Source organism: Podarcis filfolensis, assembly GCF_964270895.1.
Source record: "Podarcis filfolensis genome assembly, chromosome: 1".
NCBI lineage: Eukaryota > Metazoa > Chordata > Lepidosauria > Squamata > Lacertidae > Podarcis > Podarcis filfolensis.
The window spans coordinates 56314015-56333891 of NC_139604.1; the positions used below are offsets into that span (position 1 = coordinate 56314015).

General features: G+C 43.9%; 2 protein-coding genes across 7 annotated transcripts; one reads left to right on the forward strand and one right to left on the reverse strand.

The window, feature by feature from the left end:
- Positions 1 to 334: 334 nt before the first annotated feature.
- PRPF19 (pre-mRNA processing factor 19) lies at positions 335 to 13371 on the reverse strand. The gene is made up of 16 exons (XM_083614922.1): positions 13199 to 13371; positions 8581 to 8730; positions 7543 to 7619; positions 7081 to 7222; positions 6904 to 6977; positions 6749 to 6811; positions 6300 to 6341; positions 6062 to 6136; positions 5016 to 5091; positions 4484 to 4593; positions 4049 to 4204; positions 3641 to 3710; positions 2950 to 3035; positions 1328 to 1498; positions 941 to 1046; positions 335 to 796 (listed from the first exon to the last, which is right to left on the reverse strand). The coding sequence occupies exons 1-16, from the start codon at positions 13215 to 13217 to the stop codon at positions 699 to 701; spliced, it is 1515 nt and encodes a 504-aa protein (XP_083471048.1). The 5' UTR covers positions 13218 to 13371; the 3' UTR covers positions 335 to 698.
- On the forward strand, positions 9905 to 19524 carry TMEM109 (transmembrane protein 109). Of its 6 annotated transcripts, none has more exons than XM_083615018.1 (5): positions 10004 to 10045; positions 14378 to 14814; positions 15763 to 16031; positions 16629 to 16731; positions 18199 to 19524. In XM_083615018.1, exons 3-5 carry the CDS (start codon positions 15795 to 15797, stop codon positions 18579 to 18581), a joined length of 723 nt encoding a protein of 240 aa, XP_083471144.1. In that variant the 5' UTR covers positions 10004 to 10045; positions 14378 to 14814; positions 15763 to 15794; the 3' UTR covers positions 18582 to 19524. The 6 variants fall into 6 exon arrangements, with proteins under 6 accessions (XP_083471146.1, XP_083471144.1, XP_083471143.1 ...); XM_083615017.1 differs by having other exon boundaries at positions 10016 to 10045; positions 14335 to 14814; XM_083615019.1 differs by lacking the exon at positions 10004 to 10045 and adding an exon at positions 13529 to 13719.
- The last annotated feature ends 353 nt before the right edge of the window (positions 19525 to 19877 follow it).

A 19877-nucleotide genomic window follows, 5' to 3' on the forward strand; every position in this document is an offset into this window, starting at 1 on the left:
TGGCTATAACATACTTTGTCTCAACTATCATGGAATTTTCAACTTTTTGAACCTGTACACCTGATTACATGTGAAGCAAATCTTAGCTTTCCAGTTGGGAGTGGGGAGTTTCCTAGCTGTACACCACACTCTCTAAAGTGTCTTGCCCTCCACATCTGCTGATACAGGTAGATAAGTATGTTAACGTAAGTTTATAGTGATATGAAAGTAACTTTTTAAAAAAACAAACCCTCACCTAGTGAGTGATGCTGAAATGTTTTTATGCTTGAGTGTGTGAGAGGTACAGCTTCCCTGTGCATTTGCTTATTTAGACACTTAGCTGGTTATAGTTTAATATTCTTTTTTAATGAAACTAGAGAGTTGCATACAAAAAACCTGCACATCTCCCCATCCCTTTCCTCAGCCTTAATTCCTGCCACCAACCCTCATTTGATAGTCAACACTGGATGGGTTTGGCTCAATATTGTTACAATCACAGCACAGACAAAGCTGAAGGAACAGAGGAAAACAAATCCATTTAGTACTGGGCTCAACTTTCCATTCTACAGGTAGCCTGAACCAAGATAAAAAGCTATGACGCACCCTATTTCCCCCCGTATCCCTCCCACCCCCCACCCATGTGCCCCATGGTTGCCCCGATTATCTTAACACTACAGTGAAGAATAGGCTCTGCTCTCATCGCATCCTGGTAGGAGAAACTACACACTGTAGAATTTCAGGCTTCTGTCCATGCCTGTCGAAGCAAGGAACTTAGCATGATGCCCAAAGGCCACTCCTGTGGTCAGGCCGCTATGCTCTGTAGGAAAGGAAACAAAGACAGCTGAGTGAGAAATTATTTCATTGTTTTGTCACCTCACACACCACAAACAGTGATACCGGCCAACAGTACAAATGTCTGAATATAAAGCCCCTCAAGAATGGCACACAGGACCCCCCTTACCTGTGAAGTGGAGAACCTCCGTCCATTGCTTACAGATGTAGACTTGGACATCAGTGCCACCTAGGGCCAAATAGGTGCCACTCTGGTCAAATATGAGGGACTTCACCTAAAGAGAAAAATGGTATTTGAGATGAACACATCCACTTCAGAAGTAGCTGGGCCCAGTCCTCTCAGGCTGGGGCAGTAGCAACCTCTGTCCATTTAAAGGAGGCGCGCCAAACTAGAGGAAGCAGCTGCGCAAGGTTCAGAGAGCTGCCAAAAGTGTAGAGAAAATGGTTGCACTGGGCTTTAAAATGATGGGGAGGAACCTGAGAAAATTCCAAGTGCTGTCAATAAAAGAAAGGGAAGGAATACAGGCCTACTAGAGCAAGAGGGGGTCACACAAACCTCAAAGTTGTTGTCCAGCTGCAGGGTCTTAAAGTTCTTCAGTTTGCGCAGATCCCAGAGTTTGACAGAGGAGTCATCAGCAGCAGTGGCCAGGTAGTACCCATTCTCAGAGAAGGCAATGCTAGTAATAGGGCCAGAGTGTCCTGGGAAGTTTGCAACATTGGTCCTTTCCTGAGAAAAACAAGTCAGTATGTGTTAGAGACATGTTAGGCCTGATCCTATCTTCCCAAAGGATGCAAAGCTTCTACACCTTCCCTGCCTGCACAGTGAATAAGAGAGTGAGTTTATCCTCCCTGTGACATACTTTCTGCATGGCATTTTGAGTCTGGCTCCTCTTCGGAAGTGATAGCAACTTTCAGGTAGACAGGTAATTAAAACTGGTCTTTCGATAAAGGTAAAGGGACCCCTGACCATTAGGTCCAGTCGTGACCGGCTCTGGGGTTGTAGCGCTCATCTCGCTTTATTGGCCGAGGAAGCCAGCGTACAGCTTCCGGGTCATGTGGCCAGCATGACTAAGCCGCTTCTGGCGAACCAGAGCAGCGCACGGAAACTCAGTTTACCTTCCCGCCAGAGCGGTACCTATTTATCTCCTTGCACTGTGTGCTTTTGAAATGCTAGGTTGGCAGGAGCAGGGACCGAGCAATGGGAGCTCAGCCTGTCACGGGGATTCGAACCGCCGACCTTCTGATCGGCAAGTCCTAGGCTCTGTAGTTTAACCCACAGCGTGGGCCCCAAAAGAGGTTAAGAGTCACTGAAAGAAAAAATGAAGTGCTTCCAAAGAGTTTTCAGTGGCAAAACTAAAATGAATCTTTTGATGTGGGAGAACTTGCAGTAGGGGCCCTAGAAGACTCTTGCTGAAATTGTACAGAAAATTTAAGTGTGTTAAGAAGCACCACTTTCTCATGACATCCATGTGAGATGTCTCTAACTCAGTGGTTCCCAACTGGTGGTCTGTGGACCCCAGAGGGTTTGCGTAACCCACTCAGGTGGTCTGTGGCACCATAAACTTAACAAAAACTATGGGAGATATCTAGAAGATACTAGTAGAATCTTTGGCTATTCTAAATCTAGTTCCAGCTCTAGAATGGGCAGTAGTAGCACCTCTTGAGTATTTATTGCTCATATTTGTACCATTATAATCAATGTCTATTAATTACTTTCTAAACCACTGTCTCAAGGCAATTTATATATAATATAATCAAAAGCAGTTAAAACAACAAAAACAACAAATACATTTAAAACAAGACTAAAACCCTAACAAGTAGACACTCCTGGCAAATACCCATTTATCCACCTGGGAAAGCCTGTTGGAACACAAATGTCTTCCATTTTTCCCAAAAAGTGCAGATAGTGTGTGGCTGTCATAGCTCAACAGGAATGCTCTTCCACAGAACTGAGACAGTCACACCAAAAGACCTGTTCTGAGCGATGGCAGAGCAGGCTTTTGAGATCTCAAATGACTATGCAAGCCTAGCTTTTATGCAATTTCTCATTCAACAATATGAACAAGGAGTCAGCATTTATAAAGCACTTTGGAATATTCTATATGTGTCACATAACATTATCAGCTATCCTTAAGGTAGATATCATGAAGGAGCTCAATATTCCAAGCCTTTTCTCACCTTCAAGTCCCAGATCTTAATCTGAGAGTCCATTGTTCCTGTCCCAAAAATAAGCCCATCAGGATGAAACTGGGCACAGGTCAGCGCTGCAGAGAAAGGAGATGGTGAATCATCACAAAGCTGAGAGAAAGCCATTCCTATGGGAAAATGAAGTCCCTACCCAGCCTTCTCCCACCCATGTATCAAAGCATGAGATGTGCTTGGGAATGATGCTAATCTATGGTTCAGCTTTATGAGAATGAGCCTAGCCCTCCGCAGAAGGCTCATCTAAAGTCTCCCTTCTTCCCCAGTACAATCATAAGGAGACTAGAAGCTGCCACTGCTGGTTTAGATTAACCATAGTTTAGAGTTTGTGCAACATGCTAAACTGTGATTAATCTTAAATAAGCTTAGTTGAAATAAGCAAATAAACTATTACTTGATATTAACTTGTTTCCATTAACCACAGTTGTGACAACTCAGTTTGTCCAGGTTCAGCCAACACTGCAAGCTGTGGTTACACAAAAACCAGAAGCAGCAGTTTTTGGATTCCTTATTGAGGCTGTACCAGAGGGGGAGTGAACAAGGCTGGAGGAAAACTATGCTTGTTCTCAGAACACTAAACTATGGTTTAACATTATGGCCAAACCAGACCACACTAAACATGCAGACTCTCCAAGTTTCACCAAAATACCAAATGCAGAGCCCCTACCACAGCCAGAAGTTTCATCTGTGACCTTGGTGAGAACACGGCCAGTCTGGATGTCGGAGAAAGCCCAATACTGAAAGAGAGGAAACGTGGAGGGTTTGTATATGGCAAAATGTTTCTTCTGGAAAGCTTTCTTTGACAAACCCTTACTGTTTTATGTTTTGCATTTAAAAAAAAATGTCAATGTTTGTACCTTTTCATTGTGAACTAGATTGTTTTATTAATTGTTATCTCTAAAGTGTGAACCACTTTGGAGGAATTGTTATGTTAAAAAATGAGATAGAAATGTTTAAAATAAAGCTAATAAGCAAATATGCAAGTGCAGCTTCACATTTTGCAGATGTCATTTTAGCATGAAGAGCTTTACAGTTAACACAATCTGGGCCTGACCACCTCTGGTTTCGATCTCACCTGGTCATCAGAGGAGCTCAGTAGGTAATCGCCTGTGGCATGGAGACTCAGCCCTGTCACGGCACTCTCATGGGCACGCACAACCTGCACACATGAAACACTGGGGACTGACCAGATCCGGATAGTAGCATCTGGCGAAGCCGAGAACACCAGTTCCTGCAGGGGAGAGCGAATAAAGCCCAAAGTGTTAGGCTGAAACAAGAGCTTTGTTTATTGAATTCAGAACAGTTGTGTCCTTAATCATCAGCTCAAGAAGCGACCTATGGAGTGCATTCTCTATCTATAAGGGGACCTCAAGGGAGATCATACAATGGTTTCAGGCAACTGCAGAGGAAATTCAACAACACGCTAAAGTTATATTAAATATTTTAATAAATATAAATAAGGGGCGTGGGAGTGGAGGGAATGAGGCAGGCAACAAATGACAGTCTTTACCTGGGAAGGATGGAAGACTACACTGGTGACCTTCTTGGTGTGACCTTTCAGTGTGGCCAGGATCTGCTCTGAGGTCTTGTCAAAGACAACAACATTCTTATCAGCTCCACCTGGAAAACAAAGAGACCACAAAGGCCCAGTGAAGCAGAGCGCCCTACACTCCTTCAGCACATCTTGTATTGGGACTCATGCATTGCAAAAACAAAATTCATAGAAAAATGAGTATTTTAGGGAGAAATGTATTGGAAAGCATACAGAAATGAGTATTTTACAGGACAAATGTATATAATATCTGAAATGTTTTTGTAGTTTCATTTTAATCTACAAAACCCCAGACAGGATAGACCCAAGATCAACCACAAGCAAAAGTAACCCGGAATGAAAATAGGTTAATCTGCCCATACCTACATGCAAACCCAAGCATGAAACCAAAGGAGAAGAGGTGGCTTTTGAAGAGAGCAAAGGACCCCATGGCTCAAACTGTCCTAACACTTTACTGAGGAAAGGAACTGAAACAGAAGTCTTAACATACCTGTGAGGATCTTGTTGGTGTCAGAAGGACACAAGTCGAGAGCAAGGATGCCAGGAATACTGGCACTGTGCAGTCCCTGTGCAAAAGCAACATTGTTGACATTAACGTTTCAGTGCAAAGGATGAGAGAGGGCCTACTGCTTCATCTCAGCAAGAGTCAGGCAAAACGACTCATCTTATACAAGAGGAGTGTCTGCAAACACTTGGCTTGATCCCAAACTTTTCCCAGTTTGTATCCTTGATAGAACAAGCAATATTTCCTCATGATTTGACAGGAATCTGCAGACTCGACTCCAAGCCCACAGCAAAAGTAATGAAAGAATGGTGGTGATCCTGGTATCAATAGCAAGATCAATTGCTTTCCTTGTGCAATCAAATGGTAAGTGAGCTTGAAGCTGTTCCAGAATCAAGAGAGAAGCTGGCAGCAAAGAGCAACACCAGTTTGGTTTCAGCTGCAAAAGCAGCACAGTATTGTTAATTTGGAAAGGCTGGAGGCAACAGAGGTCCAAGAGCTCAGAGCCTTTACACTCAAGGCCAGTATGTTGCAAAATATGGTTAAACTTCCAGCAGACAAGGAAAACCTCCAGTCCAAGCCTGGCATATAAGAGATCAGGTGCGAGGCAGGCAGAGATGCAGCTTCCAATTCACAACAGAGAACCTTAAAGTGTACTCCTAATTGTTCATTGGCAAAGAAGGGCTGCTGTCATCATGTATCAGATGGTAGGTGGTGACAGCATGCCCTCCAGCATTGGGTGACCCCTACAGAAAACAGATTTCAAGTCAGCACCGGTCAGTGGTGCTTTCAAGTCTTGCTTGTCACCTGACATCAGGTGATTGACAGGTGAGTGGAATCCTGCCCATCTGTCAAAGTAGCCTGTCATGGTTCTCTACCCTAGGCTTAGATCAATGGATAACTAGTGCAGAGTTGTTCAGATAGAAAGAGGATGCTCAACAGGTTTTTTTTTGTAAAACCTAGGAAATGTTCGGCTTAGATAAGATGATTCCTTCATGGTAGCCTTCCCAATTAATTATGATCACCATACTCACCACATGTGAAGCCACCTGCCGGTACCTGCTGAGTTCTTCCGGCTTCACCAGCTCCTCCGGCACGGTCTTCCCTCTCTGCCAAAAAGACAACATAGAACTAATCTCCTTGTAACAGGAGCATCCTAGCACAGGGAGCTGCACCTTTGCAGCAATCATGAGAACAAACATACTGCAAGCACCCCTGGATCACTCAGTGCTTCCCCACCTGTAGAGCAAATATTGAGATAGGAGCACTCACCTTTTTACGCTCCGTGGTCAGCACCGTGGCTTTGTCTTGAAGCTGCAAAAAGAGAACAGCATTAGGAGAAGCCAGCTTCAAGCATGGTATGCTAGCACATCAATAAGCAGGGGACAATGCTGCTGACCCACTCTACTTTTTGCCTGTTGCTGCTGGGGAATGGCCCCAGGACAGAGATGAGGCTATTGCATCTGTCTGCCCACCCTTTTCTGCTTGCTCTACCAGCCAGGGTGCTATCAGTGATTCCTGAAAAGCAGGAGAGCGGAAGAAGCTGCAACTGACTGACCTGTCAGACACTGCAGCCGTAACGTAGAAAGGGAAGGCACAACAGTGTGGAAGTGGCATGTTCCTACAGACAAAGCCAGCTATAGAGCTCAGATTGGAAGATCGTAACTGTATAGCTATAGCATGATCTGGATGGCAAATAGCAAACCAGGGATATTTCTTACCTTCTGGATAATCTCTGGGGTCATTCCAGCCAGCTCTCCTAAGTCCATTGGTTCACCAGCACCCTGCAGGAAGACAACAAAAAGAGCATGATTAGCCCAGAGAAGAAAGACAGAGCACAAAGAGAATTATTGACCGATACATGTGTGTGACTTACCACAGCGTTGGGTTGTGAAGAAGGTACAGCCTGGGGAACGATGAGGCCAGCCTGGGGTTTCAGAGTTGCCAAAGCTGGGAAGAGAGAGAGAAAAGGTGGTTTGGCAGGTTAAAGCTGGCACTGTGGACTGCTTCCCTGGACATCACCCAAAGAACATATCATCTTCTGAGTCTTTACCTTCTCTCGCAGCAGTGACCTCTTTGGTGAGACGGGCAATGACACGGCAGGCAGCATCATGCTGGTATAGTGCATGGGACAATTCCTGACGTGTAGTTTGCAGCTGCTGGCGTAGCGTGAAACTGTGCAGCATGACAGCATCCTAAGGAAGCACATCAGCATAGTAACTGATCTTTGGCACAGCAACAGCTAGGCCATATTGCATTAAACACCGGAGTAGTTTCTTGAATATCTGGCCAAAACATTGTGCTGTATTTTTTCTGAGGAGCAAACTACTCCTGGCTTAGAAGTCTCCTTCCTCCCAAAACTTTCCAATCCTGAATGTTCTTGCTTCCTTCCACTATTAAGCATGGCTGAAAGCAGGGAGGAATGCCTTAAGACACAGAGGAGAACATTTCCAGTTCCATCATCTCAGCAAGCAGAGGAGGGGCCCCCCAATATATATATTTTAATGATACTTACCCATTCATCTTGAAGTGCCTTTAGAATGGCTGGAATGCTAGTAGCAGATGGTGGCTTTGGCCGAATTGGGTGGGCAACTGGGGATTACAAAGGAACAAGAAAACATTACTTCCAGAAAGAGCCATCCATTATTATCCTTACAAACCTGCCTTACACGCCTTTAAAATCAAGGCTGCTTGGAAGAATGGTTCAAAAGGCACATGCCTTTTGCAAGCTTTTTTAACTGCTGCAATTCAACAACCACCTATTTGCCTTTATCCATTGCTCAAGACATCCATGCATTGAGAAGTAAAAAAAGTGAACTGTGGGGGGAGCAGAAGGCCACAGGGATTGTGGGTCAGATGGAAGGAACCACAAGCAAGCTAAGGAGAAGAAAGAGCTGGGGGTAGAGGGAGTTTTGCTGAAGTGGGAAGGCAAGTGGGAGGACATAGATGCTGACATTACTGAGGTGAGTATGCACACTGTTCTTGGGTTAAAAGCCAAAGTGGGTAAGCTGTGGCCCTCTAGATGGTCCTACACTCCATCAGTCTCAACCAGCATGGCCAGTGATGGTAAGAGAAGTAGTCCAACAGCATTTGGAGGGTCACAAGCTCCCTACCCCTGGTTTAAACCACCAAATACTTTTGTTAGCAACCCTTCCTTTATCTAGACCCATTTATAACCTCACCGGGCCCTGATGCGTTTGGAACAGTCATATTAGACAACAAAATAGCAAGTCAGAGAGACTATCCTTATCAATATTTGATTTAGCTTTTCCTGTTGTGGCAATATGGTAGACCAGTACCTCATAACATCCTGGTTTCAGCATACCCTGGAACAAGGGTAACTAATGTCGTGCTCTTCAGATATTGTCAGACTCTATCAACTCTGACCATTTGTTCAAGCACAACAGCCTTTATCAGTCAGCGATCAGGTTTCAAGAATTCCCTGCCACCCAAGGTCTTAAAAGGAGAAGACTAAGATTGGCAACTCCACATTCAACTGTTTATCAAACACAAGGGAGACTCCAGTGCCTCCGACTCTTCTGTTCTTCCTCACCTTTGATATCTATGAGTTGCTCTTCAGACAGTGGCTGGTTGTTCACTGGATCAGTCCCATTCTCTGCAATATACTTTTCAATCAGCCTTCTCTCATAGACATGGTTTGAGACAGGAGACACACAGGGATGCTCAGGCACCTCATTTGAAACTGCAAGAAAAGGGACAATAGAAATTGGCAAAAGTCACTCAACCATCCATGTTTCACAGCACTTTACGAAGTAGAGATACAGAAGTTGATTATCTATGCTTTTGTAAAACAAGAGCATGACACCTTTACAAAATTAACCAAGCTCCAGAATTTCTAGTTTAGGAACTGTGTGAAGAACTGGCCCTGACAATGGAGGCTGGTTTGCAGGGAGAATGGAGCACTGCACCAGCAGCCTATGTTTGACCTCAACCAGTGCTTCCCCCACCACATATACCTTCTTTCTTACATCCGGTCCAAGGTGGTGGCCTTTGTTGCCTGCATGCTCCACTTTAGTCTCTTGTGCTGCCCTTGTAGAACTCGGCAGGGAGAATGGGGACAAAACTCTAATCGTTTGAGTCTGTTAGTCATTGCCTCTCGCTCCACCTACCCTTGGCCTCTGACTTATTGCTCTGCCCTACCAAACTCAATAGGCATCAGCCACCATTGAACTCCTGACAGGCATAACTTCCAGTATGTATTAATGTGCAACTTATTCTTCTTTGCCTAAGCTGACCTGAGCCATAACACAATGCACTAAACTACACAATCTTTCAATCAATTTGGGCTGTCCCCAGATCCTGCCACTGAGAAAAACACATTCATGTGCTCTTTAAATTGCAGCATGTATAAGCTTTGAAGAAGATTGTGTTCCTACTCATTATTTAAGTTTAAAAAGGAAGACATTTAAGTTTCTTCTTCTGATTCTTCTTCTGTCCCAATAGTGATAAAAAAAATCAAATGCAACTGTTTTAATATTTGCATTCCTTCATGTCATATTTGTAAATTGACACCAAAAGCAAAACCACAGAATCAAAAGACCTCAGGGTCCCTTTTCAGCTCTACAATTAAATGATTCTAAGACTTCACAAAGCCTACCAACCAAAGATGCACAGTATATCACAACCATGGGTTGCATCAGGATCAAGTTGGCTGAACCCAAGTCCCACTGATTTCAGCAAGACCCAAGCTGAGCTAACTTGGTATGGATCCAACCCGATGTCTAACACACAGTTGCTAGACATCAATGCACAATGGTCAAAGCTGAATTTTAGCCCTTCCACTTGTTAAATTTCAGTCATGGAAGCACATATATTAGAAAATCCTGCCAACTAGCAGCCTAATGCTGAAGGGTTACATTGGATGTCACAGATCTATTTGTTCCTGCCTCATGACATCACTGCACTGCCCATTTCCCCACCCCACAAGCAGCAGCCAATTATGTGGAGCAGGAGCAGGAAAATGTTACAACATGGATAGCAATTCCTGGACATTACCGGTGAGAACTCAATATAGGAATGTTTTTCATAAATTGACCATAATGTGAACCCATCCTTAGAGACCTGCTCCCTGCCTTGGCAGCCTTTTTCTACCTGACCTGGGAGGGCAGGGCCCTGAATGACTCCAGTTACAAAAGCTGAGGCTGCAGAACAGAATCCTGGGCTGGGGTATTGTTTAGAGGGGGTTGTTGCTGTTAATTTTTTGTACCTTTATTTTGTACCTTATGATTTATGTGGAAATTGTTCGATTTTGTCGTATGTTGTGTTTATTGTTTATGTGGTGTTCGAAATTAGCCAGGCGCATCTTGCAGTTGGCTTTCGACCACTTGTGACCAAGTGAAGATGCTTGGGGGCTAGGATGGCGCCTGACATCTACATCATCTGGGGATCACTGGATCTGGACTGTTTCCGCACCCGAATACCTCATCCTGTAGAATTCTATCAGTTATATTTTATCTGCACAATCGGAATGAATTTCTGGAACCAAATTGCTTTTTCTGTGCAGCCTGAGCAGGAGCAGACATCATTAAAAAAAGAGAGGTCGGAACAGGCCAATATATATATACGCTGTCCCTGGATCAAGTGACTTTTCTTCTTTAAGTTCTCAAAGCTCTTAACCTAGCTCAAGCTCAATGACAGATGTTTAACTGAGAATCAATCAGTCCATCATTTGAAAAATAAGACTTTAGAACCGTCTTGCCCAAAAATGGCAACTAGACATTTCATTTTGGCGACTGCAACCTTGGGTTAAGGAGCTATTTGGCACCTACCTTATATATCTTAATTTTTAACACTGTGTTTATGACTACTTTTGTTATCTTTCTAGTTATGTATTTTTTGTTGTTGTAAGCTGCCTTGAGCATGGTTTTAACTTTGGAAAAGTGGCGTACAAATAAAAGATTAAAAACTAATGGCCTGAATTCAACTAACTGGCGTTCTAGCAGAAGCAAATGAACTAGCCTAATGGGGCTCTCCTTCCCACACACCCTGATGAGCAATGTGTAAATTCTAAACTGGATTAGTGACTGGGGAAGGAATCAGCAGGTGATAGCTGTATCAATAAAAAAAAAGGGAGAAATCATCTACATGTGCAATAAACCGCAAGTGTGTAAGAACTGTAAGTGTGTGCCACCCATTAATGCAGACCTTGAGAGAGTATTACTCCTTTGCCAAAAAAATTACTGTCTGCTGCTTCCCATCTAGTACTGTTTAGGTTATAATTTAGATTTTCCCATTGACAGTCAGAAAACCTGTCCATCTTAGCCAAGTCAAGCCTAAATAATTTTGGCCTAAAGTATAAAGAATCCAGATATATAGAAATAACTAAACCTAAAGAGCTGAGGGTAGAGGCTATTCGCTAATCTTAACGATCATAAAAACAATGCTCTTTAATATTTGGCATGTGGTACCTGTGAAGCACAAAGTTAAAATTAGTTAACATTCAGTTAGGATTGTCATAGTCTCTAAAGAGAATTAGTAAGAGCTTCTGAATCTGATAGAATATGGTTGAGAAAGCCTGAAGTCCTAGAGAGAGAGAAGTCATGCATTCAAATCACGCCCACAGGTTTTTTTCAATGCCTCGAGATGCAGAATTCCAATTACACCCACATACCTGAATGCACAATTACAGGTGCATTAAAACAGCCTAAAGAGTAATTAAAAGCAAAATCTTAAATCCACTTCACTCGGCAAGTCTGTTTTCTAGATACATTGAGCAGGAGGTGATCTACATATATACAAGATGTCTGTGCTACTCTGTTGTACCTGCTGATTCTGCAGAACTATACAAGTTTGTTAAAGATATATTCCATCTGTAGCATAACCCAGGGAGGGTGAAATAGCACACCACCAAGAGTATTTTTAAAGTGCTAACCAGAAGTGTGCAAACACCTCTTTATAATAATGTATTTCCTGCACTAAAAATAACTCAAATAAGGTTCTCTCATTACAGACTATGAAGTAATGGTAAACTAAATTTACATTCTGGTTTGATTAAGGAGGTTAATCAGAGGCTGGTGCCTGTTCAAAGAAATGCCTATACGATCAAAGACTATTTTGCTTATTGAATGTATAATAACCAAGTTTCACATTATAACTCAGCAGCTTTGGGCACCCCACTTATTCCCAGTTGCTTATCTGAAAAATAGGAACAACTGCATTACCAAATTCTGTAAAGCACTCCATCACCTTAATATGACATTAATTAATAACTTTAATTAATTACAAAGAATTACAAATATAAGAAAACTAAATGGTTAATAAATACAATGTAACAACAGTGCCCATTGCCAAGCGAATCTTTTAAGTACCTGTCCATGATAACAACAGTGGCCCAAATTTTGCTATCTTTTTATTTATTTACATGATTACAGACTGCATTTATGCTATCTTGTCTTCTGGCAGAGATCAGTCTATATGACCCAATGGGTCCATTCTCATCTCTGAGCTGACAGATCAGGGTAACCCATTGTTTTTGTTACCAGAAATGAAAGGCAAGGTCATAAGAATGTTATTTACCTGCCATTCCAACATCTTTGGACCCTCAGAAAGACAATTAAGATTAATCTTAAAAGATCCAACCCAGAGTTTTGTGCTTCAAGATTGAGGCTCAAATGTTGAGGCTGCAAAACTAAACATACTTACTAAAGATTTAGCTACTTCAGGTATGCTGAGACTTACTCCTGAATGAACATGCATAAAACCAAGCTGGAAAATGTCACAAACACCATCCCTAAGAGACAGAGCTGCAAAGCAGGAAGTCCCCTCTGTTGAAACATCATCTCTTCTATAAACTCGTCAGGCAGTCTTGGGGAAACCACACACTCTCAGCCTCAGCATCTCCACCGGGGACCAGAAAAGCACTGTTGCTGAACTGTACTACTGGGTTATTTTAAAGGTCTGGGGCAAGTAGATTGGGCATGGGGAGCTCTGTGGACACAGGAGAGAGCCATGCAACCGCCCACAGCAATGTATTTAACACATCCTCATGACCAGCATTACTGTGGTTGGAACCCTCAACTCCCCCCCCCTTTCCCTTTCCCCACCAACTGTAGACCACTGGCTGCTCCCTCCCCTTCCCCCCTGCCCCCTCATGCTGTGAGGAGCCGGAAGGCCGAAAGGGGCACGAGAAAACGCGAAGGCGAGTCACTCACTGGAGCAGATGAGAGACATGGCGAGCGCCTCTTCGGTCTCTGCCTCACGGCCACTTCCGGGCCACGAGATCGAGGAGGAGGATTCTACTTCCGGTGGCCGGGGCCAGCTTCTTTAAACTGTACCGCGCGCCAGACGCCAGCGCGCGGGAGACTCCAGCAGTCGGCCGGAAGCGGAATCTTCTTCTTCTTCCTCCCGCCCCCGCACTTCCGGAAGGAAGGAAAGCAAAGGAATCGCTGCGAGGCCAAACGGACCAGGAAAGGCAACCACCTTCCGGATCCGGAGGGCTCCAGCGGTGCCGATCAACAACTACAACTCCCGGCATGCATTGGGACCAAGGAGAAGCCGCGTTCGGCTGTGCGCGTGCCAATCCGTATTTGGAAGCCTTTCCGCTCTTGCTCCGCGCCCCTCTTTCTCGCGGCAAAATTCAAGAGAACAATGGAGAGCTAAAGAATTGGAATGCATCCATCGGGTTGCAGTAGCAGATGGAGCAGCAGCTGCTGCTCCTTCTAGCTCTTATTTCGTAGGTGTTTGTTTTTGAAGTACATTGGGAAGTGCAGGGTGTTCGCACGCCAGGGCAGCGGGGCACAAAGACACCTGCCTGAACGCTGTCCAGGAGAGCAGAAGTGGTTCTTGCTGTCCTCTGCAGTTTAACGAGGTTATTACAGTGGTACCTCAGGTTAAGTACTTAATTCGTTCCGGAGGTCCGTTCTTAACCTGAAACCGTTCTTAACCTGAAGCACCACTAATGGAGCCTCTTGCTGCTGCCGCGCCGCTGGAGCACGATTTCTGTTTTCATCCTGAAGCCAAGTACTTAACCCGAGGTAATATTTCTGGGTTAGCAGAGTCTGTAACCTGAAGCGTATGTAACCTGAGGTACCACTGTAGTGCTACCCGATACGCGTTTGGTAAGGAGAATGTTTTGCTGAAAATCCAGCCCAGTCTCAACCCCATCTCTGCCCTGTGATGTTAATACACCGCAGGAGCGTCGTAAATCCCTTTTTTTTAAGCGTGCAGAAAACGCTCAAAAGCCAGATCACAGGTTTCACGTGATATAAACTCTCCAAGTTAGAGGGGAGCCGCTGTCTTTGCTATTTCTTCTTTTTAATTAATTAAAGCTACATGCGCTTCAATACAGGTTCCCTCCTGACCTCGTAAAAATATCTCCCGTTCCATCCCAGGGAAGAGAAGCGGCAGCAGAAATGCCCCAAGGAGCCCTGAAGTTTCATATCGAGATAAGAACCTAGATATCTTCCATAATTACGAGCCTGAAGGCGGCACCACCCACCGAATGACAATGTAAAATCCCAGTAACGACCCTCGACCCTAACTGTGATCGGATCCGACGCACTATTTGCGGCCGGAAGGACTCTCGTGGAAAGCAGACAGCAAAGTGTATCTGGAAGCGCATGGTTGCTTTAACTGGTGTGAACGTCGCTGTAAAGAAGAACTGCAATTCCCGGCATGCTTCTGGATAGAGCGTGGCGCGCCTGGCTCCTTCTTTTTGGACTCCATTTCCCAGAGTGCAACGGGGCTTGGAGCTATATTTGAATGGGGAGAGAGTGGGGGGGCGATAAAGCTGCTCGCTTCGGACTTCCCCTCTAGGCCAAGTACCCAGGTAAGCAGCCCCGGCTCTGCTTTTTCTCCTCGACGGCGGCGGCCAATCAGCAGCCCCCGTTCGGCGCGTGCGCCCTCCTGCTCAGGTCGGTGCTGCTGGTGGGAATCTTAGCGCGAATCTCTCGGGAGCAGCCAGGAGCTCCCTCGTGCCATTAACGACTTCAAGGCGGGAGCAGGCCGTTCCCTGCGCTTCTGTAAACAGGTGCAGGGGGAGAGAATAAGTCAGGCTAAGGAGGGGCTTCAAAAAGTGGGGAGAAAAATAGGGGAGGGGGATTGTGTTTGGGGGGCGGAGTGAGGTTGTATCTCTGTAAGAGAAACGAGAGAGGGATGTGGGGTCGTGGCCCTTTATTTAGACTTTTCACCCAGTGACTTGGGACCAAGTCAGTCCTGCACCCGCAAGAGAGAGTCTCTCCTTCCTCTTTGTAGACGCCCTGCGTCCTTCTGTGTATAGGTTGCTAGAAAAATACTGCAGAGCAGACAGGAGTACGATGGTCTTCAGCATTCATTAGGGAGCTGCTTGATCTGCCTATTAGCCTGGGGCTAATGGGAGCTGGAGCTCAACTTAATCCAGAGAGCCATAGGTTCCCAACCCCTGGCTTAGTGAGCTTCATCCAGTTACATCTATTGTTCAACACAGTTTGTCTTGTTGCCTGCAAAATGTACTTAGTACAGGTCATCCTCTTGCATGAAGTTCGACTTTTTGTTTGTACTGTATGCAGAATCCATTTTGCTTGCACTTGACTCTGGCATGGGGCAATGGAACTAATGGTTTCGTCTAGTTTAGTAGTCTGCTCTGCTCACCTTCCTACTTAATTTCTCTTTATGTAGTGGCTGTTGTAGTGAGAAGAGGTGGCATATATTTGCATGGCTAAAATGTCATCCTTGTCACTCCTTAGATTGCTTGCAGTACCAGATAAACATGACTTTAGGGATCTCTCCTATTTTGCAGAGAAGTTGGTTGCAAAGACAACAGCAGGAGTCATGACTCGATGGGGCCTCTCGTTACGGAGCTGCTTCCAGCCCCTGCCAAAACCAATCTTGGCCATAGTAGCACTGCTTGTGCTCACTCACATAGGAATAACCGATGCCCAGCAGTACCGGAATGAGCCAAAGCGAGCAAAGTATGCCGAACCGGACTTTCTGTCCCAAGTGGGTCGTGCCATGAGCGAGACAATGGAGGATTTGATTGGACGAGAGAACTTTAGAATATTGAATGAGGTAAGAAAGAAGTTCATGTGAACTGCCCCTATACCTGGGAGTATAGGGTGGTATATAAATTCAATAAAATGATGATGATGATATTTAGTGGTTTTCATGTATCTGTGGCAAGTCGCAGATTGTGGCAATGTTTAGGGGGGAAAGCACAGTGAACAGGTCTTTCTGGATTGAACCACTTTAGAATGCAGTTGGGGATTACATAATTGAACACTTTGCTATGTGGTGGTGATGGGGAAACCAGTCAGAGTTTTGCCTTGACATGCTAGTTTACTTTGTGTTGGGATTTTGAACAAGAGGGAACATTTCCAGCATACATTCCTTTAGCTTTGTTCAGAGTTGGTATGAGTCCAAGGAGAGTTGTACCATCTGCTTTTTCTAGATGATTAAATTAAATCTATGACAAAACTGATTTTGACCAGTTTTGTGTCATCTTGTTGCTCTTTTCCCACTCATTTCATCAGCTGAGGGAGCTATCCATTGCTACATTTCGTTACCCAAGCAGATGGGTTCTGACAAAAGGGACAGCCCTTTTGAATTCTGACAGCTGGTAATGGAGTGAATAGAAAACACCCAAGTGTGCATCTTCTCTTCTTGCAGAATATTTCTTCCCTGGTCTGGATGGTGTCCTCTGGGATCTCTTCAGCATTATTTGTTGTGGCTCAAATTACAGGGCAGCTCCTTACTTCCTTTGGAATAGCTGGTAAGTGACCAGGAGATAGGTTGGATGGAAAGACAGGGTAGTGGTGTTCAACTAAATTTTACTTAGAGCAGACCCATTGAAATTGATTAACATAATTTAGCCATGTTTGTTCATTTCAGTGGGTTTACTCTGTGACAAACTTAGCTGAATACCACCCCAGGAGTCCAAAAGATGTCGCATATTCAGTCCCCCTTTCTTACTTATTTGTCTTTAAAGCATGAGCAACCTAGGCTGCAGCCCTACTCAACTCAGTGGGACTGTCTTCCAAGCAAATAAAGCATAGGTTTGTGATGTTAAACTTATGTCAGTGGTGGTGGTGGGATGGAGCAGGGTTGGGATTGGCATATAGGAATACGATTGAACCCATACTGGTTCCTAATTTATTATTGTTCTTATTGTTATTTTGGCTCAGAGATGCAGCATGAGTCATGTTTGCCCAAGAGGTGTTTGCATTTCTCAGACATACACTTCCTGCTTGTGAACTGGATGTGACTTTCCAAATGGTGTTTTTGATTGTGGCAGATAATGTTGTACAGATTTAAATCCCTCTAGGCATATCCAAGTCTTTAAGCATCCAGAAGTGGTTAATTAGATTCCAACCCCGTGTTTTGTCTGTGTGTATAAAATTGATTTTCAGGGTCAGTGGGTTAAAGCTTTCAAATTGAATCTGCTCTTTTTAAAATGACAAAGGTGACAACAACACCAAAAGTGAAATGGATTTTGTAAAAAGTGTTCAGAAAATATTGTTCAAAAGCCGTTTATTATCTAATTTTAACGTATTTCAGGTAAATAGTTTCTTTTAAATAGTTTTTTAAAATTATTTTTATTCAGTTTCCAATACAAGATTTAAACATACATTTTCAATATTATCACAAATACATAATTTTGACTTCCTTCAGCTCATCTGCGAATCTTCCGTTTTCTAATCTTCTATCCGCAATTCTAAATTTAACATTGCCTTTTATTTTAAATAAACCTATTCCCTTATTCCCTTTTTTACAGTGTTTCTAATATTATTTCTTCACAAAGCTTCCTGTAAACCCACAAACGTTATTTGCGTATCACAAATGCTTTTCATATAGTCAGTCCATAAATTTGCTCCAGTCCTTGGTAAACTTGTGATCTCATCGGTTTCGGATCCTTCCTGTTAGTTTATCTAATTCTGCGTAGTCCATTAATTTCATTCTCTATTCTTCTATCGATGGTAATTCTTCCTGCTTCCATTTTTGGGCCAGTACTATTCTTGCTGCTGATACTTATTATCAAACTTATTATGCAAACTTCTTCTTATTATTATTACTATTAGCAGCAGCAGCATCTTAGGACTAGTAGCGGAGCCTTTACTGATGCATTGTGGGAGGGATGCTTCCTTCTGGAATGTAGTGGTGCCATAGTCATAAAATGGTGTAGTGCCACACTGGGTTGAATGATTTTATAAAACTTTTCCCTTTCTCCTTTGTGTTCCAGGGGAGCGTGCAACTCAGTTCCTGAAGCTAAACCCTGAACAGGTGCAGACAGCGCTGCTCTGGGGCCTGGCTGCTCTGCTTGGTTATTGGGTGTTGTCGCTGCTGTTGAGTGTGTTGGTCGCCATCTTGAGCCGCATCATGTGGGGCCTCAAGTTTGTCCTCTTTGGGGCCTGCTTTATGTTTATTGTCACCTCAGTGCCTGATCGCTCTGTGCAAACTATGCTTCTGTCAGGTTTACTTACACTGTATGTCCTGCTTGGTTGGCTGAGTGGGTCAAACAACTCTGGGGCCCGACTAGAAGCCGAAGTGCGCAGCTTGAAGTGTCAAGTGGCAGAGCTGCAGCGCAGGCAAAGGCGCTCTGCCAAGCACCTGGATGAAGAATGAAGTTTGGGGAAGCTTATAATCTCCATGTATCTTCAATAAGAGGCAACTGTTTTCTGCCTGTCTTCACTTATTCCCTGATTCCCTCCTAGACTGTTGATGCTCTCTTGTGAGTCTTTCACTCATAGCTAAGCAAGAACATGCAAATACTTAATGGAACTTCTGTACAGGAGATGAATGATTCTGGGATACTATCTTACCAATTGTCACTCCAGTGACCTGTTAAAAGCTCTCTCCATCTCTTGACTTCCCTGTCTAGTGTTTTGTTTTGGGTTCTTTCATACCTCCTCCTTCTAGACCTCTACCTTTCATCTTCCTCTTGGATGATGAGCTTGCTGGTGAAGTGAGGGTGCTGTTCACTCAATTATTACTTTTTACTATCAGTTTCTCTATAGTGCTACATATCGGGATAGAAGAATGGGGTGTTAAAGAGATTGCTCTGAGAATCTCGGTCTCGTATGTTTCACCAGCATGCCAGTATGTATATCGGACAGTAAAGGCAAGTGCCTTCTTGAAAGCTAAAGCTGATTGTCATGATTGTGATGACAACAGAACAAACCACAATGTTGTGTTTTTGTGTGTGTGTGTGTGTGCGCATGCATATGCTGGAAAAGCGTGTTTCATTTCCAGCTCCTTATAAGCCAAAGATACTCATGTAGAACCAATGGCAAATAGCGTTCAGCTGCTTTGTTCTGGGCAGAAATAAGCCATAGACAAAAGTGAATGTTTGTAGCTCTTCCCTCCAGACAGAATTTGTACCTCTACCAAATGGAATCACAAGCCCAGACTCAAGTACTTTTTCTGCTTGTTTTGGCTTGGAGGCATAACTCACTCAATGGTATAAGCCACATATCTGTTACCAACATATACTGTATTTTTAAACTGCCAGTTTTTAAACAAATGGGGTATTTTTACACTCTTCTAAATAAAAGCGTATTTAATCATTTTCTCTTTGCTTTTATTGTGCGTGTTTCCAGTCATCCTTTCATTTTTTAAGCAGAGGTGATGCAGAATCTGCTACAAGGTGTTTGTGACTTGTTAGGCCAGGGGTTGGCAACCTTTTAGGGCCATTGGCACATTGGGAAATTTTTGTTTAGCATGTTCTCTGAATAGCACCTTCTGGCTGCTTCTCTCCCCCAGATTGCCCCGCTCCCAGAGAAATTGTAAGAGAAGCACACCCCACCACTTTGCCAAGGGGTCTGAGTAAAAGTTGGATCCAATAGAATTAAACTTTGCCTTTAAATGCATATAAAGCTGAAAGAGGACATGGGATGTCAGCTGCCTCCTTCATTTGGCTTA